Source organism: Olea europaea, chromosome 5 (genome assembly GCF_002742605.1).
Source record: "Olea europaea var. sylvestris chromosome 5, O_europaea_v1, whole genome shotgun sequence".
Taxonomy (NCBI): Eukaryota; Viridiplantae; Streptophyta; class Magnoliopsida; order Lamiales; family Oleaceae; genus Olea; species Olea europaea.
The window spans coordinates 5,008,522-5,027,560 of NC_036241.1; the positions used below are offsets into that span (position 1 = coordinate 5,008,522).

General features: G+C 37.4%; 1 protein-coding gene and 1 pseudogene across 1 annotated transcript; both read right to left on the bottom strand.

Moving 5' to 3' along the window:
- The window catches only part of LOC111394466, a 9,613-nt pseudogene extending 7,043 nt beyond the window's left edge, over nt 1–2,570 (bottom strand).
- An 833-nt stretch (nt 2,571–3,403) lies between these two features.
- LOC111394467 lies at nt 3,404–13,414 on the bottom strand. The gene is made up of 5 exons (XM_023020302.1): nt 13,270–13,414; nt 6,062–6,188; nt 5,621–5,711; nt 4,898–4,990; nt 3,404–3,805 (listed from the first exon to the last, which is right to left on the bottom strand). The coding sequence occupies exons 1-5, from the start codon at nt 13,328–13,330 to the stop codon at nt 3,671–3,673; spliced, it is 507 nt and encodes a 168-aa protein (XP_022876070.1). The 5' UTR covers nt 13,331–13,414; the 3' UTR covers nt 3,404–3,670.
- Between the last annotated feature and the right edge of the window lie 5,625 nt (nt 13,415–19,039).

Consider the following 19,039-nt stretch of genomic DNA (forward strand, 5'->3'; position numbering starts at 1 on the left):
TTTTTTTTTTTTTTAATAATAATACAAAATCAGAATAACAAAATAATAAATGAGCCCATTTTACAAATTTGGGCCTAAATTACAATCAAAATCTCAATCAAACCCAAACCCAATTAATAATTAATAACCAACCCACTCAATTAATAAATCAATTAATTAACCCAACCCAACAATAAAATAAAACCCATACAACGATCACTCAACCCGTAAACAACTCTGTTTACACTCCAAGCCAAGACAGGGGTCGACCGGCGGCGAGGTGGGCGACTGGACATCGCTGACTGCGGTAAGCTCCGGTGACTGCGGTTTTACTGTGGGCGGCGCGGTGAGTGTGCAGCGGCGGTGGGTGTGCAGCGATTGTAAGGTTATTCTGTAGTGCGGTTTTGGGTGCTGGACTGTGGTGGTAACTGATGGTGCAATTGGCGAACTGACGCGGCCCATTTGGAGTCACGGTCTGCGGCGGCTCGGTCTTTGTTCCAATTGTTCGGCAGCAATTCCGGTAGGTTGGTTGTATGTAGAAGGTATCGGAACGAGGGGCTGGGTTCTGCAGCAAACTGGGTATTGTTGTGGTGGCGGGATTTGAAAACTGGGTATTGTTGTGGTGGCGGTATTTGAGTGAAGACAAACCGGCACGATGTTAGTACGTTGACAGGAGGGAAGCCATGACCATGACCGAAACGGTTGAAGCTGGGCTGAAGAGGCGGTTGAAGCTTTGTTTTGTCTGCAGCAACGGATTCTGTATTGGTGCTGCGTGAATTGCTGTCCAAGGTTTGCTCTGATACCAATTTGATGTAGGGAGATTACTGAATTAGTAAATAACAAGAAGGGAAGGGGAGGAGAAGAGAAGAAGAAGGCAGAGGCGGGGAGAGAGGAGAAACGGCTGAAGCCAACTCTTTTATTTCATCAAATTCATTAACTCAAATAACAATGTAAGATAGGTTTAAATACTGGAAAAATAATGCAAACCTAGGGCCAAGCCCAATACAAAAGTCCATGAAATTAAAATAACCTAAGTTCCAACTAAAATAATTAAAATTGCTAAAATTAATTAAAATTGGATGTCCTCATCAACTAGAGGATTGGACGAGAGCGCTACCTCAATAACAATGTCAATGCTGAGCTCAGCCCAAGGAAGTTTGAGAGGGTCACTGTTAGAGACAACCTTTATGGGCTTCCCGTCGATGCTGATGGTTTAATTGTCAACTATTTTAACATCTGCCTTGAATGTGCCAAGCATTGAGTCATACTTCAACAAGTGAGATGCCTGTATTTAATATGCAATTTGCGAACTCGACAAATCAGAGTTTTTAGGACTAAAAAGGCCACTATTAATGGCTTACAAAGAAAACCATGCTTAACTCACGTTTTTGACACCACTGTCATTGACGACAACCATCTTGAGTGGTGAGTCTTTGCGGCATGCCAGCAGCGGAGGAAATTCCTGCCAATGCATCCAAAATCTTTGATGGCAACCTTCAATTTGGCAACGGTTTGTCCCTTGACAGGGGTTGATCCTGTAGTCTAATGTTAGACAGAAACAACAGGATACGCCCGATTCAGTAATGGAAAGAAGTATGCGTCAACTTAATCATTCTACCATCAGAACTAGCAATCATACTACAGTGCCATAATTCTTGACATAATTCTATATGACATTTCATCACTGGACCGTTTTAAATACAGTAAACTTTTCCATCAAATCATTTGTTGTCATCTCGGATTATGCCACTGCAACTATTAAATTTCTTCTAGCAAAGTGGCAAAATCCTTTAACTTGATATAACCGATAACCACCGTAATGTCCATCCTAATAGACTTATTATATACAGTTGAAGAAAGGAGCAGAATAATAAATATTAGGTTAATTATTTAAACAGAGATAAAAAGAATACCTTTGGAGTGAGTTGGGCTGCCACTGCATCAGAAAAGAAAGCCTTCCTAGCATTCTTGGCAAAGGTCATACAGCCACTGGACCTAAGACCACAGTATTCAGCCATTTCCAGCTTCTGCACAGCCAGAAAGAAACAGTTGAACAGAAACTTGCATTCAGTATTAAACAGACTAAAACTCGGTCCATGGTGTTACGGATTAAGCCTTAGTGCCTACTTAAACGAGTAATAATGAACTAAAACAAAATGAGAGAACAAGCCAAGCGTACAAATATTTATAATAGTTCAGTTTATCCTCAAGTTGAAGAGTATATCCACTTTATCAATGCAGAGTTTTGCTATAACGGAGAAGAGTACAAGGTAGTCTTACGCTTCCAAAAGACTGGCCTCTTAAAATCCTTTTATTTAGTAGGAATATTTGGATGACTTAAAAATATGATCAAAATTGCAATTATAGAATAGAAACACAGTACTATTAGGTTTCACAAAGTCGAACGCGTCATGCATTGCACAAAGAGGAAGGAAGATGACCTTAGAGAAGCATTGAGTAGGAAATGAATGGAAGGTCTTTCAAGGAAGCCTGGTGTTGGGAGGGATTCTTGAAGAAGCCAGAGCTGCATAGGTAGCCATGGTTGCAGCAACTAAAACAAACTACAAGAACAGCTTCTTAGATATATATGGTTTTTCACTATTCAAGAAAATCTAAATTTGTAAAGGAAAGCTTGTTGTAAATGAATTAAAATAATGAATATTTAGGATTGTATTTGAAGATTAATATCAGATAAGATCATGTTTTTCTCTGTACCATAAAATTCTGAAGCACAGATTATTCAACCCATTTTTGTTTTGTAATTCTTGCAAGTTTCCTTCCCAGTAGTGTCAAAGGGGCCCGACTGCCCGGGTCATCCAAGCCCTCAAAAAGCCCGATGCTAGTCAGCCTGGCTTGTAGACGAACTGTTCCGGACTTTTCACTAATAATTGGATGAGAAAAATTAACACAGTAATCAACTTGGCTCACCTTGGGACGAGCCTGTGGGCCAAGAGAAATGCGATGCGCTAGGCATGGTGGGGCCTTTCCAGACTCATAGGCTGGCCTTTCCCGAGAAGGAGAGAGCGTGCAGAGCAAGACAAGGGTGGGGTGGAGTAACTAAAGGCGGTTGTGCTACATGTCTATAATGATTTATATAACGATTTACATACACAAGATGCGGTGAGATATTATTGAGTTAGAATTCCTTCAACCAAAAAATAAATAAATAAATAAAAAATAAACTTCATCATTCTCTTTTTAACACCCTATCTATATGTAAACCATTGAGTAACTCCATTATATACAAGTAGCGTTGTCAACTAAATGTACATTACCATTAGCTGCATTATGACGTAAAGGAAGGGTCATATTGAATTTTGCCTCTTTTTTCCCCCCAAAAAGAGGCCTTCATTTTTCATGAACTATTTCGTCTTATACATTAGACTCTTCGGTGAAAAAGATTTACAGGTCAACAAAGAATCTCAAACCATGAACTGAAACAAATCAACATTGAATAGAACAACCACCTTCAAACATTATTAATGCGTTCAATTCTATGTTTCATAGAAACGAAGAAATGAATAACAAGAAGTTGAATTATCATTATGCAGATCCACATCAACTGATAAAAACCAACAACTCGACTACAAAAGCAAAGATGAAAATCCTAAAATTTCAGCCTCAACTGTTATCTGAATTAAGCATAGTACAAGAAGACAAGCCGAGTTCCAAAGAAAACAACTCAATGGTCTTATATGAGAGCTTCCATATCATCTACGTTCACAGCCGCTCCATTTGGAGGTTCGTCAGATTGCAATTGATTGGACACGTTGTCTATGGCTGAGTTTAGCTGTTCAATCTTCTCAGCTAGTTTCTTGCGTTGCCTCTGTGAATAGGATAGTATGCAATTGTGTCAAAATGATGGATAATACGGGAAACTGGCTACCCCAGGATATGTTAAAGCAATGATGCAACAAACAATGCTACTATAGATAATGCAGCCGAAAAAGAACATCTTTGGCAATCTTTAAAAAAATTAAAATTTAGTTTTAAGTCACTTTTTTCCCAAACATGTTTGAATATACTTTTTTCTTACTCAAAAGAAAAATGTGTCACTTATTTTGAAAGAAACTCTTACCTTCAACTTATTATCAACTTTGACTAATATGGAAAATATTTATTTTAAAACTTACTTATGCAGGTAAACATGTTGTGCTTAGCCAAAACAAGCTCAAAATGTGATTTTAGTTCATGAATAAATTATGACAGACTTCCTTCTAATTTCCGCTGCAGTAAATTTCTAGGCGATTATATTTAGCTTTTATACAACTTTCTTATTATCTTGACAATTTCAACAAATTTTGATAAATGTTTTAAATAAATAGCTACTGCAATGTTTATATTAATCAAATCCAAAATAGGCTAGCAATTGAATTTCTGTGGTAGCCAAGTAAAGTTAAGAAATTTTTTTATTATTAAGTGACTTTGCAGTCTCATTACTTAATTCTTTTTCAGAAAGTTTCAAGGCCCATACACTACAATTGAAAATGGAAGGTAATAGTTTCAAATCTCCTTTATTCATTGTTCATTTTTCCCACATTTATTTATTTATTTATTTAGTGGGATGTTTCTTTTGTGTGGGTAGGGTGGGGCGTTAATGGTTTTTAACACTTTCTTTTAACAGCTTCTAAATTCATTTGCCTATATGCAGCATTATTCGAGGAAACTTCATGCATTAATTATGATATGATTCTTCCATGGACAACATGAACTTAAACTACGATCATTGCATCTAGCTCAAGTCTCAGCTGGTGAGCAAAATATTTTATTTTCCTTCAAAAGAAACGCAAGCAGACAAATCGCTCAGGTTACCAGGACTGAATTTGAACACAAGTTTCCATCAGAAGAGAACAGTGAACAGGAGGAAAGAGGGATCCTACCTACTAGAAGACTTCATGTAAAAAGAAAAAACACTTACCTCCAAAGCTTTTTCTTCGTCGTAGATGAATTTGGGCAATTTCCTCATGAGATCCTTTTTGTCAGCAGTAGCACCAGCCAAGGCCTTGCTAATCTGTGAAAGATAGGATAGAGCAGTAATATATAATTTCAACCAGCAATCTTTCATCTTATATCTTCAGATTACATTCCAGTGAGATAATGTGCTTGTTATGGAGTAACCCCTTTGACGAAGGCAAAATAAGGGAGGCAATGAGTAGGAAAAATGGCAGGATTTCAGTCCCTATTAAGAGAGGACCATTGGAAATATCTAGTTATGAATTGTTAGCTTCCTTCCCCTAGATGCAGTATGCAAGCATGCATCAACACGTTAGGACCTTAATACTATTACAAGTAGAAATATCTATCAGGATAAATTGTTGTCCCCTAGGCACATCCCCATCTACATTTTAATCCCTAACATGTTGTTTCTACCTGATTTTTGTTTTTGTCATTAAGCTCCCTACCTCAGTAAGGGTCATTTACGCCTAAAAATGAAACATTTAGGAGCTTAATGCCAAAAAAGAAATGTCAGGGATAGAAAAGAGTAAATGATGGTACATGTTAGGGATGACAATCCGTGCAATTTATTCTAATTACAATAAGTTTCCAGGATTCAGAGTAAGAAGAAAATGCATAGTAGAGAGAGGTGTAACATCCGTGCAAAGATAAATGTACCCATTTATAATTGTTCGATTATAATCACCTGTGGTGCATACACACAACTTAGTGTGCCAACGATTAATCCCCCCAAAACAAATCCACCAACAAAGATGCTTCCACTGCTTGGCCTATCACTGACAATAAACATAAAACGCAAGAAGATATCGTTAGAACTTCACTTGATATACATTTAAAAACGAAAAAGTGCGAATCGTGCTTTTTCTTCTGATTATTTGATGATATTTTCACTTTGATCCTGGTTCTTTCATTCAAAAGCTCGTTGGTCCACAGAAAATAAGAAAGCTAGCAGCAGGTCTACATCCTGAGAAATTGAATTTCAAGTCTAAAATATTAACGAAATGTTACTCGGCAACCAATAGAAACCCTCAATACCTTGTATACTTGTGCTGCCGTGCAAAAACCAAAGGTCAACTGATATCATAACAACAAACAAACAAATAAACAAGCCGATGATGACACATACCTGTAACTTGCTTGAAGAGTGAGTTTCCTTTTCGGGGCAGATGATTTCCTCGAGCCTTTCAAACCGAAGGACGAGTTGTTGGGGCCCATAATAGTTGCATCGTGGTCCACTGATTTTAAAGAAGAACCTAGTACAAGATACAAAGTTATGTTCAGAGCCAAAGTAATAAAGCATAATAAGCCAAAGACGACCATCCGTATATTTTATGGAGAATAGTTGAGTGAGCACATATGAACAAATAGCAATATTTTACAAGTGTCAACATAAAAGGAAAAAAACTATAAATTTTTCATTCCAGCTATTCTACTAGACAAATAGAAGGAGCCTTGACAAGCTGGACAAGTTCACAATATGCACTAAAATATCAAGCTACTAAAACAAAGCATGGATAAAATCCTTCAGAATCCAAAAGGAGATGGAATTTTAACCAAAACATGCTTTACTGCATTAACTAATATAAAAGGGCAGGGATCGCTTTGCTTTCTGGAATTCAACTGAAGATTTTGAATAATATCCTGTGTTGTGTATTAATGGCCGCTGGAATTCATAACTGTATAGTGGCTTAAACATATCCTCCAAAATGCCAAATACGTTGATGAATTCGCACTTTAATCTTACTTACCCCGAAATTTAATTACAAGCTGAAAAATAAATGTCTCGGAATAATCAAATTAATTTTTTTTTAATTTTTTTTTTATTAATTTTTTTTTTCGAAGAGAAAAGAAAAATGGATACTTAAGAGCCTGTTTGGGAGCATTTTAGAATTCTTTGTTAAATTCAAAAATCATACCTTACAAGAAACAGGGAAGATACCTCTTCACAGACAAAAAAGATCGATAAAGAATATTAAGAAAGTCCATCCAAGAGGTGACATAATTGGGAACTCTCTCAACAACACCATCCTATCTATGCACACTGTACAAAAATTCTGAAAAGGTTGGGAATTCTTCACCTAAATTGCTCTCCATTATGCTCCCAAACTTTCACACTTGCACCACCTTCCAACAAGAAACCTGATAAGCCCCCAATATGGTTCACATACTCTAAAAGATTCAAGAAGGGTGGAGGACAATAGGCGGGAGAAAGGGAAACAGAATTCTGTTATGAAGCAAGTGGCGGGGAGAAAATCAGTTAGGAATTGGCTATAAATAAGAGCAAGGAGAGGCATAGTAGGTAGGCAAATATTGAGGGAAAGGAAGGAGTCTTGTAATCACTTACTCTGTAATTCACTGCATTTCAATTCAATCGACATTCCTTTCAAATTCAATTTTCTTCTCTAGAGTCTTATCAAATTGGTATCAGAGCACGTTCGGTCCAATGGCCCAAAAGAAGATAGAGGGTAGGATAGAACTGGTGGTAAAGGAGGTGGAGGATATCAAAATAGAATTGCAATGCCTACCGGGGCCAGAATATGGCCAAAATGATGCTAGCGGTAGAGGAGACTAGGAAGTTTGTGGCTGCCCTTTTTATCACCAAGGAGGGGACCGAACAGCAACAGCGAAAGGGTTGGTAGCATTATGGAAGGGCCGAATCTGACCCATAACCACCTTAGAGCAGAGAACGTTCAACATGTGCTGAACAAGGACAAGTGGCCGGAAGGATCAGGAGAAGCTAATATCGGGAGAGTGGCCATGGAAAGCGATCTCAACAGAGAAGAGGATCAATGGCAGTGGGTAAGGAAATTGGAGATGCCTATTTTCAGTGGTGATAACCAAGATGGGTGGCTCTTCCCAACGGAGAGGTATTTTGAGGTGACTGGGTTAACGAAGAAGGAGAAGATGGGAGTTGTCATAGCGAGTTTGGACGGAGACGCACTGTTGCGGCTCCAGTGGGCAGAGGCCAAGGAACCATTTCGGAGTTGACAGCAATTTCGATAGCAACTCTTGCTGTGGTTTCGATCGACACAGGACGACAGCTTGTTCAAAAATTTATGGCCATCAACTAGGGTAGAACAGTTGCAGAATATTGGCGTGAATTCAAGATGCTTGCTACCCCGTTGACTGGCATACTGAAGGAGGTAATGAAGAGCACGTTCTTAAATGGCTAAAATTGGACATTAAGGCAAAGGTTAGACTTTTGGACCTAAGGGGATTGGGCCAGATTATGGAAACATTCTACAAGGTAGAAGACAGGAATGTTGTTCTCCAAAAATTCAAAGAGCCCATAGCCCAAAGAGGATACAAAATCCACCCGAACATCCACTCGAACCCAGCTAGCAGTGAATCGTTCCCAACAAAGATGGTAACAGTGGATGAGAGAGGAGCGAGCCAATGAAGGGAAGCTTCAATCAAGAGGATGTCCGATGCGGAGTGGAAAATGAGGATAGATAAGGGTTTGTGCTTCCGTTGTGAAGAGCGGTACACGGTGGGCGATCAATGCAAAAATAGGGAGCTCCGGGTGCTTCTGGTTCAAGGGGGTGAAGAAGTTGAGGCTACATATGAGTCTATAGAGGAGGAACCCCCGCTAGAGGTAGGTGAAAAAGTGGAACTATCCCTCAATTCGATGGTAGGGCTTACTACGCCCGAAACTATGAAGCTCAAAGGGACGTCGGGCCCAGCGACGTGGTCATACTAGTCAACTCTGGAGCGACCTGCAATTTTATTTCCCAGGAAATGGTCCAAAGATTGGGTTTGCCGATTACAACTACAAATAACTATGGGGTCAACATGGGAATAGGGGAATCGTTGACAGGTAAGGGAATTTGTAAAGAAATAGTACTTAGATTGCAGGGGCTAACCATCATGGAAGACTTCTTACCCCTTGAGTTGGGCAACACCGACGTAGTACTGGGGATGCAATGGCTAGGGAGTTTGGGGTGTATGGAGGTCAATTGGAAATTGCTAATAATGAAGATCCGGATGGGGAAAACTGGATGACGTTGGGGGGGCCAGGGGTTGAACAAGTATGGGGTATCCTTGAGGGCTATGATGAAGGCCTTGTTGAACGAAGGACAAGGAGTGTGGGTAGAGATGGAGCATCCTCTGGAGTGTGGGGGCATGATGGGTAAAAAGAAAGGGCTATCTGCAGGGGTGTCAAAATTACTGCAGCAGCACTAGCAAGTGTTTGCAGAAACATCGAAATTACCTCCCGCCCGTGATACGGACCATACAATTACTTTGAAGGTTGGGTCGGATCCAATTAGTGTAAGGCCTTTCTGATACCTGCATTTCCAGAAAAATGAGATCGAGAGGTTGGTCAAAGAGATGCTGCCACGAAGATAATTCAACTCAGTGTCAGCCCATTCTTAAGCCCCGTGCTACTAGTAAAAAAGGACGGCATCTGTGCTTCTGTGTAGATTATCGTTCATTGAACAAAGTAATGATTTCGGACAAATTTCCCATTCTAGTGATCGATGAGTTGTTGGATGAGCTACATGGAGCGACCGTGTTCTCCAAATTGGATTTGAAGTCAGGGTATCACCAAATTAGAGTGAGGAAGGAAGATGTGCCTAAAATTGCCTTCAGGATACACGAAGGACATTATGGGTTCTTAGTAATGTCATTCGGCCTTACTAATGCCCCAGTGACATTTCAATCGTTAATTAATCAGGTATTCCGAGATTACCAAAGGAAGTTTGTACTTGTGTTTTTTGATGACATTTTGGTGTATAGTAAAGATTTGCCAGCCCACGAACAATACTTGGACCTAGTCTTCAAAGCTCTGGAAAAGAACAAACTATGTGCCAACGCAAGAAAATGTCTATTTGCCCAACATCACATCAAGTATTTAGGGCATCTTGATTCAACAGAAGGAGTAATTGGCCGGTTCTTTGCAATTTCTGGAACTTCGAGGTTTTCAAGGGTTAACAGGCTACTATCGGAGGTTTGTGGCAGGATATGGCACCATTGCTTGACCTCTCATGGATTAGTTGAAGAAAGATGCTTTTGGGTGGAGTGAAAAGGCAGATGTAGCCTTCCACAGTTTAAAAAGGGCCATGACTACAGTCCCAGTCTTAGCCCTTCCAAATTTCTCGCAACCGTTCGTTATCGAGACTGATGCTTCGGGCTATGGATTGGGGGCGGTACTTATGCAAAGTCAACGACCCATTGCATTTTCCAAGTCAGGTATTACTAGGCCAATCCCAGCAAAAATCCATTTATGAAAGGAGTTGATGGCTATCGTGTTGGCTATTCAGAAGTGAAGCCACTATGTTTTGGGAAGAAAGTTCATCGTCCGCATAGATTAGCGTAGCCTCAAGTATCTCCTTGAGCAGAGAACAATACCTGGGGAATTCCAGCATTGGATAACCAAGCTTATAGGGTATGAATTCGAGATTCAATACCATCCAGGGATTGAGAATAAAGCAGTAGATGCCTTGTCTCGAATTCCCGGCCCTTAAATTCTGGATGTTCAGTTGATTGAGACCTAAAGTTGAAGGTGACCCACTGATGTCTAAACTGAAGAAGGAACTACAGGACAACTCGGGAAGCACACCCTCGGTATTCAGTCGAACAAGGGAAACTGCTCTATAAAGGATGTTCAGAAATTTGTGGAAGAGTGCCCGGTACGCCAACAAAACAAAACTATCGCACTCTTGCCAGCTGGACTCTTGCAACCTCTACCCATCCCCAATTTGGTATGGGACAACATTTCAATGGACTTTGTGGAAGGACTTCCTAAATCAAGTGGGTTTAACTCCATCCTGGTGGTCGTCGATTGTTTAAGTAAATACGGGCACTTCCTGCTATTAAGACATCCATTCACGGCCTGCAGCGTCGCGGCAGTCTTCGTTAAAGAAGTGGTGCGTCTCCATGGTATTCCCCACTCTATCCTCTCTCATCAGGATAAAGTATTTTTAACTCAATTTTGGATAATACTATTTAGGCTGCAGGGAACTTACCTCCGGCGTAGTACAGCTTACCATCCGCAGACTGACGAGCAGACGAAAGTGGTAAATAGGTGCGTGGAGGCATATTTGAGGTGTTTCTCTTATGATAAACCCAAAATCTGGTCCACATGGTTACCTTGGGCGGAATATTGGTATAACACTGCCTTTCACGCATCAACCAACACTACCTCGTTCAAAGTAGTTTATGGGAGGGAACCTCCACCATTAATTCACTATGGCAGTAGAACAGCAGTTGACTCGGTGGAACAGCAACTATGGAACCGAGACAATGTGCTGGACGAGCTGAAAACGCATCTCCTTAGAGCTCAGGACAAAATGAAAGTGGAGGTAGATAAACATCACCGGGATATTTAGTTTGAAGTGGGGGAATTGATGTATGTAAAGTTACGCCCATACCGCCTCCGTTCGTTGGCGAAAAGGCAGAACGAAAAGCTGGGGCCTAAGTATTTCGGTCCATTTGAAATTATAAAACGAGTGGGACCGGTTGCTTACCACTTACGACTACCCCCTGCTGCAGCCATATACCCTGTCTTTCATGTATCACAGCTGAGAAAGGCTTTGGGGACAAACACAGAAAGTCCACTGCTTCCTCACCACCTAACTGAGAATCTGGAATGGGTTGAGCCTGAACAGGTCTTGGGAGTTCGGAGTTCAGCAACAGGGCAGGCCTCAAGCAAGGAAGTACTTATACAGTGAAAAGATTTACCTCCATCAGATGCTACATGGGGGAATCATTGGACTCGATTCTTCAACAATTTCCTGACTTCCACCTTGAGGACCAGGTGTCTTTGAACCCCCGGGGGTATTGATAAGCCCCCAATATGGTTCATATATTCTAGAAGATTCAAGAAAGGAGGAGGACAACAGGCGAGAGAAAGGGAAACAGAATTCTGTTATGAAGCAAGTGGCGGGGAGAAAATCAGTTAGGAATTGGCTATAAATAAGAACAAGGATAGGCATAGTAGGCAGGCAAATATTGATTGAAAGGAAGGAATCTTGCAATCACTTCTAATTCTGCAATTCACTGCATTTCAATTCAATCGAACATTCCTTTCCAGTTCAGTTTTCTTCTCTAGAGTCTTATCAAAATCACTCCTAATTTTCATAATGCTTCCAAAGAACCCAACCCTAGAGGATTATTAAAGTCTTTGTGAGCTCCACTCACACCTGTACTTGCCCACCAAAGGATTCTTGCACAAAGCATCTTGCTCTACAGGAAACCTTATATCCATTTGCCCAGTAAGTCTTGATATCCAAGGATTCTGATTCTCAGCCCTCGACATTTGACAAGACTTTTGGATTTGTTCTCAATTCACAAAATTATACTTTTACCTTCCACCAAATAGTTTCTCTAATATTTTGCCAACAGAGGAAGACACTTCAAACATGAACATCAAAATAAGAAAGAGGCAAGCTGTATAAGCTGCTCTTGATTTATGCATCTCGCGAAAAATGTTGTGGGTGGATAATGGATTCTCGTAGATTGTTATTACTTCCTTATTGGAGTTCCCAAAAGCATTATATCCCAAAGCTAGTAAATTCTCACTAGAAAGCCATCCAGATCCTACTCACTAGAACTGAAGGTTTGAAGAATTTAATGATACACAAGAATTTCATTTTATTTTTCATAGAATTCCTCCGAATCTTTACCAGTTAGCCTCCAAGACTCCAAGTAATTAGACTGTTCTTCTCCCGCTAATAGAAAGATCCTCTCCCCACTAGAAAAAGGAAGTTAGCATAACACAAGATATGATGATTGTGGTTTTTACACACACAATTAACATAATAAATACCAATCCCAACAAATCCAGTTTGACTTTTTTACCTTCTTGATAAAGCGATAATCAACAAAATTTTTAAATATTCTTTTTACCACGGAGCTGTAATCTTTCATGTTATTCCGTAAAACCCATTACACATACTTATCGAAAAGGTGAATAAAAGCTTCCTGGTATAATTATTCAACTGCTTTCCACAATCTTCAAATCCTATGTAGTTCTTAAAAAGGAAAAAGTACTAAAATAATTAAAACAGCAAAGAAGAGACACAGAACGCACATTGATCATCGAATATGAAAGCAAAGTAGACTAAGAGCTGTAATCTTTCATCCTGTTTCGGAAAACCTACAATCGTGTTCTAGCAAAAGAAAAGAAAAGAAAAGGTAATCAATCAAAAACCCACGTCCCGATTCAATTATTGAACATTTTTTTAACTATTTTCAAATTCCCATCCTCCACTTAAAAAAGCACCAAAATAATCAAAAGCATTGAAGGGATATCGGAAAACACACATCGATCGTCGAATATGAAAATACATGTTAGTTTATCGTTATCGAAATGAAATATATTTGAATGAGTACCAGATGATAGACAAAGCGCAGAGGTTTTAGATATCACAATTGAATTCGATACAGCAGTCATTGTGTAAGGCGAAGTGAGCGAGGAAAGTGAGAAGAAAGAAGAACACAGTGTGAAATAGCAATATAAACAAGCTATTTTATTTTATTTTTTTTGTTCGATGTTATCGAGGATTACCTCTAACTCCCACGCACAGAACTTCACCTATATTGGGAACTTTATGTTTCAATAATTACTCATGTTGGAGCGATTGTGGGAATTGATTTTTTGATCGTAAGGAAAAAAATGAGGATCATTTGTGAGAGAAGAAGTCAAATTTTATGGCTGGAATTAGAGGTGGGCGTCGAGCGGGTCAGTTCGAGTATTTCAATACCCAGAAATACCATTATATTTCGGATACTTTATAAATGTATCCATTTGGTTCCATGTAATTATTGGGTCCAAATCCAAACCTGAACCATCGGTTTCGGTTTGGGTTTGGGTTCAGTTTTACCCATAATATTTTTTTGAATACATATTTAGTAAATCCAACCAAGTAATTAGACAAATTATCACAAACTATCCATTATGTCATTAGATTTAGTAACTCACATTAATGGACTAATCGTCCAAGACGTAAATAAATCCTTAACAGATTAAAAGTTACACAAGAAATTAATAAGACTAGCCTTAAAAGAACATTAAAAACTAGTTAAAACTTAAAAGAACTTTGTAGAAGTATAGGACCAGCATTAAACAGAGCTTTAAAACTTAAAAGAGCATTAATATGATCATCTTATTATGATAATAATCAGAAGTTCAAAAAATTTTAAAACCAACGGGAGAAGTTAAACAACAAAATAATGTCATCAAAAGAGCCATAAAATGTTAACCACAAACTCCAGATGATAAATATTCTCAATAGATTCCGAGTCGCATACACTAATCCATGTGATTTGTGTCGCACCAACCATTTAGACATCCATTCCATGAGTTGTGGCATTAACAAAATCTACAAGACATAATTAAAATATAATAATCATTACAAGTTTAACAAAACTAAAATTTATGAGATTAACAAAATGCAATATAAGAATATGGAAAAACAATGTTTACTTATTTGTCTCAATTTTCTCGTAAAACTCAGTCTCTTCAATACAAATTCCATCTTGGGTTACTTTCAAAAGTCTAGATTCTTCACGTAACCAATTTTGTGTGCAAATCAATGCCTCAACTGTTTTAGGAGTTAAAGAACTCCTAAATGAATCAAGAATCCGTCCACTCGAGCTAAATGCTGACTTAGAAGCAACCGTAAAGATGGGAATGGCAAGCACATCCCTTACTACCTCAGATAAAGCACTAAATCTTTCACTATTAATCTTTCATCAATATAAAATGTCAAATTTTCATTTGCAGGGTCTTCAGTACTTTCTCCTAAATATTTTTCAATCTTATCTTTTCCAGCTAAATCCACATTGCTAGTTTTCAATTTTTTGTACCGTATGTCAACTTGATTAAATGGACTTATATCATCTCCATCTCTATCTTCATCATCATCTGAACCATCAACAGAAGTTAGTCCATTATTAGAATTACTACCACCAATTCCACCGTCAATATCGTCTTGTCCCTTGTATTCATTGTATAAAGCATACAACATTTTCATAACTTCATTTTTTAACACATCCACCTTGTTGTCATCATATAAGATACTTGCACAATATGCAACATACTCAAATTTGTACCTAGGATCAAGTACAATTGCTAAAAGTAAAAGTTTGTTCATTTTCTCAATTGTACCCCAATACTTGTCAAACTTCACCTTTATATTGCACGCTATACTTCTTAATGAACTAAACTTCAAAGTGACTTCATAAAAAAATCTTAAAAATTTGGCAAATTTTCCTTATCCCAATCATCACTAGTAGGTGGTCCTTCTCTTTCGTGTCCATTTTCACATTCGTCAAAATATTTATAATAAAATCCATCCTCTCCCTCCATCCGTTCAAATGCTTTCTGAAAATTCGATGCACCATCCAACATTAAAAAGGTTGAATTACATCTAGTAGGTACATCTAGAACGGTGAGCTTTTTGCAACCAATCTTCTTTCTTTCAACACAAGCTTTAAACTTCATATGCCTAGAAGGAGATGATCAAAAATATTTTATAGCATTTCGAATACTTGCTATGGAGTGGTTAAGCTCCTTCAACCCGTCATTAACAATCAAATTAATAATATGTGTCGAACACCTAACATGCAAATAAGCACCACCCAAAATCATCCAATCGGCTTTCCAATTCTTCAACTTGTTTTTCACATAAATGATTGCTGTATCATTTGCATTTGCATTGTCAACGATAATAGTCGACACATGCTCTATCCCCTAATCAAGCAAACTATTTTCAACAAGTTTTCCTATTGTCTCCCCTTTATGATCTGGAACAACGGAAAAGCTCGAAATCCTCTTATGTAATTTCCAAGTTCTATTAATAAAGTGTGCTCTGATTACCATGTAATTGATATTTCTAATTGATGTCCAACAATCAGTGGTAAGAGCAACCCTTTGCCTATCCTGAATAAGTTTATTCTTCAATGATTCCTTTGTCTCACTATAAAGATAGAGCACATCCCTAGCAATTGTTATTCGAGAAGGAATATCCAACTTAGGATTGAGTTTTTGCACAAACTCTTTAAAACCCACACCCTCCACAAAGGAAAAGGGCAATTCATCAATATAATCATCCTAACTAGATATCTTCTACATTCTTCTTTATTATAGACCGATGCTGTAAGATTAAACATGCTACCATCACCATTACCACCATCATTTCTCTGTCGAGTTAAGGTCTTTTGTTGATCACCAAACTGAGTAGCCTTATATGCGTGACAACTATGCAAATGCTTCCACATTCTAGAAGTACCTCCTTTTGAATTACTTTGAAGGACTTTTCACAATAATTGCATTTTGATGTTTCCCCATTACATACCTTAGTAAATCTCAACCAAATTGCTAACCTTGTCTTTGTTCTCTTTTTAGTTCCAGGTGTCTCATCATACATCTACAAAAACTAAATTATTTTGCTAACCCGTAACAAATTTAATTTGAAGAGGAAAAAAATAATAAAGGCACACCACAAATTTTTCTATTGAATAGAAAACAATAGTAAGGGCACACCACAAGTAATAGTACTATTTGTTGCATGATAGAGACTTGAAGATAAACTTAGACTTGAACGAATCCATAAATCAACAGCTTGAGAATTTTGATTGATTTTCAATGACAAATGAATCCAAAAACTAAGCTGAGCCCAGTATCCTTTGAATTTCAATCATATAATTATAAAAAATCAAATAATACGTCAATTCTAGAAAACAGGTAATTATTAATCACTGATTAATAATTCATTAAGTACTAAGATTATTTATTAATAATTTTCAAGTTTAATTAATAATTGGGATTATTTATTAATCCATTAAGCTCCAACATTTTAATCCCAATTCATCATATTATAGATAATAAAAGAAAAAAAAGGTGAACTATAAGATCATGGCTGCAAGAAAAATTGTTCAGATTTCTTGATAAATGGATACAATAAAGACGTGGAGTACAATGAACCATTAAACACAAATAGAATAAATCGGCAACTCCTCTTAAAATTAATTAAAAAGAGTGGCAAAACTGTTCAACATAGACGCTGACAAGTTGGCATATTACTTTTCATTACATGTTTATTTTCAGATTCAAATTTTTATTTTCATTACAAGTTGGTTAACTGTGGTGTTGGTGTTGGTATTGGTGTTGGTGACGAAGCCATTGTTTGATGGAAGAGAATGCCAAAAAGGAATTGGGAAAGGAGGCAACCAACAGGGGAATATAATTCTTTATAGGTTTGGGCAGTGGGCAAATTCCTTTTGAGCAAGATTTATATATTTGGATTTTCTAACTAAAATGGGCCAAAAGATTTGGATTTAATATTTTCTTTAGGTTGAATTAAGAAACCCATTTAGTTTTTAAGTTACAGTCTATAATTATCAAATTTTGTAATTTTTTATTCAATCTATTAATTATTAAAAATAAAAAAAATTACAATGAAATCGGTTCCATCTGATTACCCATGGTTCCAATTCAAGAACCAAAAATCGATCCAGACCCAATCGGTTCTCGATTTTCGATTTCAATTCGTATTTATTTATTTTTTTAACCGAACGAGAACCTTTTGGTTCGGGAGATTCGGCTCCAGTACAAATGCCCACTCCTAGTTGGAATAGTGAAATAACGGTAAAAAAATCAATTTTTTTGGTGAAAAATCACTCCCAAACGGCCCCTATGCTCACTAAGTTTTTTAAAAGTGATTCGTAATGCTCGTTGAACTTTATTCGTTTACATCATATTGCCCTTGTTTGTGCTCCATTTTTTGTCATAAAAATGTATTTTTGAATAGTGTATTGATGTGAAATATGTAATTAAAAAATAAATAAGTTTTGAATTTACGTCTAATATTATTTTTTTGAAGAATGTGTGATTGAAATGATGTCAAAATACTGTTTAAAAATGTATTTTTTTTTACAAAGAATGGAGCTCAAACAAGGGCATAATGTCATTTGTCAAATTCCATTCTCCTTATCACTGACATGTCAAATCCCATTCCCCAAATGATAGATTACAACCGTTAAAAAAATTATAGCACAGTCAGACTATTCAAAGTAAAATATTGTTTGATAAGTCAAAGTAAAATATTTTATTACTTACCCAACTAATACTATGGTTATAATTTACTCATCGAACTTCAAAATTCTTTGCAATCATTACTCATCTTAGAGAGTTGCACTCCACCCATCATTCGCTAGTTTACGTTCCCTTTATTGTCGATGTGTTACACAGAAATCATGTGACAAATTATCATCATTATAAAAATTACAACTCAAACAAACCATCTAACTCACCAAAATTACTATATGTGAAATGCAGCCCAAAAATTTCTTTAAGCCCAATTTTATGCCCTCAACTTCAGTCTAAAAAAATACCTTAGCATTCAATTCACTCATCTCACCTATGTACAACTAAAATATGTACTAAGATAGGGTAGATTGTTGAGAAGGATGTGAGAAGCTGCTATTTATAAATTTATATCTCCCAATTGTATCACCTGCTCGATGTTTCTCTAATCTCAATCTTCCATTTTTGCAGGATTGTATTCGACCATTTGAGTAAGGAAATGTGATCGAAAGCCGACCAAATTGAGGAATGAAGAGCAACAAACATGAACACGGTCCACGACTATTCTAGTTGTACACCAGTCATCGGAGTTCGACGACATTTTCTTCCTCAAATGGTCGGACACAATCTTGCAAAAATGGAATATTGGGATTAGTGAAACATTGAACTGATAGTACAATTGGGGGATATAGCTTTACAAGGAATAGCTTCTCACATCCTTCTCAACAATCGATCCTGTTGTTGATCTATGATTAACTTCATGTTTTGGTTATAATAAACAATTTATTTTTATCTCCAACAAATTGAATTGAATTTTCTTAGCTATTATTGCAAAGTTGATCAATTATAACAATAAGATTGCTACCAAATTATTCGTATTGGACAATCTACAAAAAAGGAAAAAAAAAAGAAAAAAAGAAAAGGATGATGGAAGCCAAGTATTTATGTCAAATCACTCGAAGATGAAGAACTTCAACATTAGACATCTAGATTCATATGTAAAGGTAAAATGCATTAATCTTTAGTAATGAATCATTAAAACCTCAAAGCACAAATTTTTATGCATAAAAAAAA

Excerpts from the sequence above, each read along its gene's own strand:
- LOC111394467 (XM_023020302.1), bottom strand. The coding sequence starts at position 13,330 with ATGACTGCTGTATCGAATTCAATTGTGATATCTAAAACCTCTGCGCTT. Across the intron at positions 6,189-13,269 it reads TGCGCTTTGTCTATCATCTG|GTTCTTCTTTAAAATCAGTG; the intron begins GTACTCATTCAA and ends ATCTTGTACTAG. Across the intron at positions 4,991-5,620 it reads GTTGTGTGTATGCACCACAG|ATTAGCAAGGCCTTGGCTGG; the intron begins GTGATTATAATC and ends TATCTTTCACAG.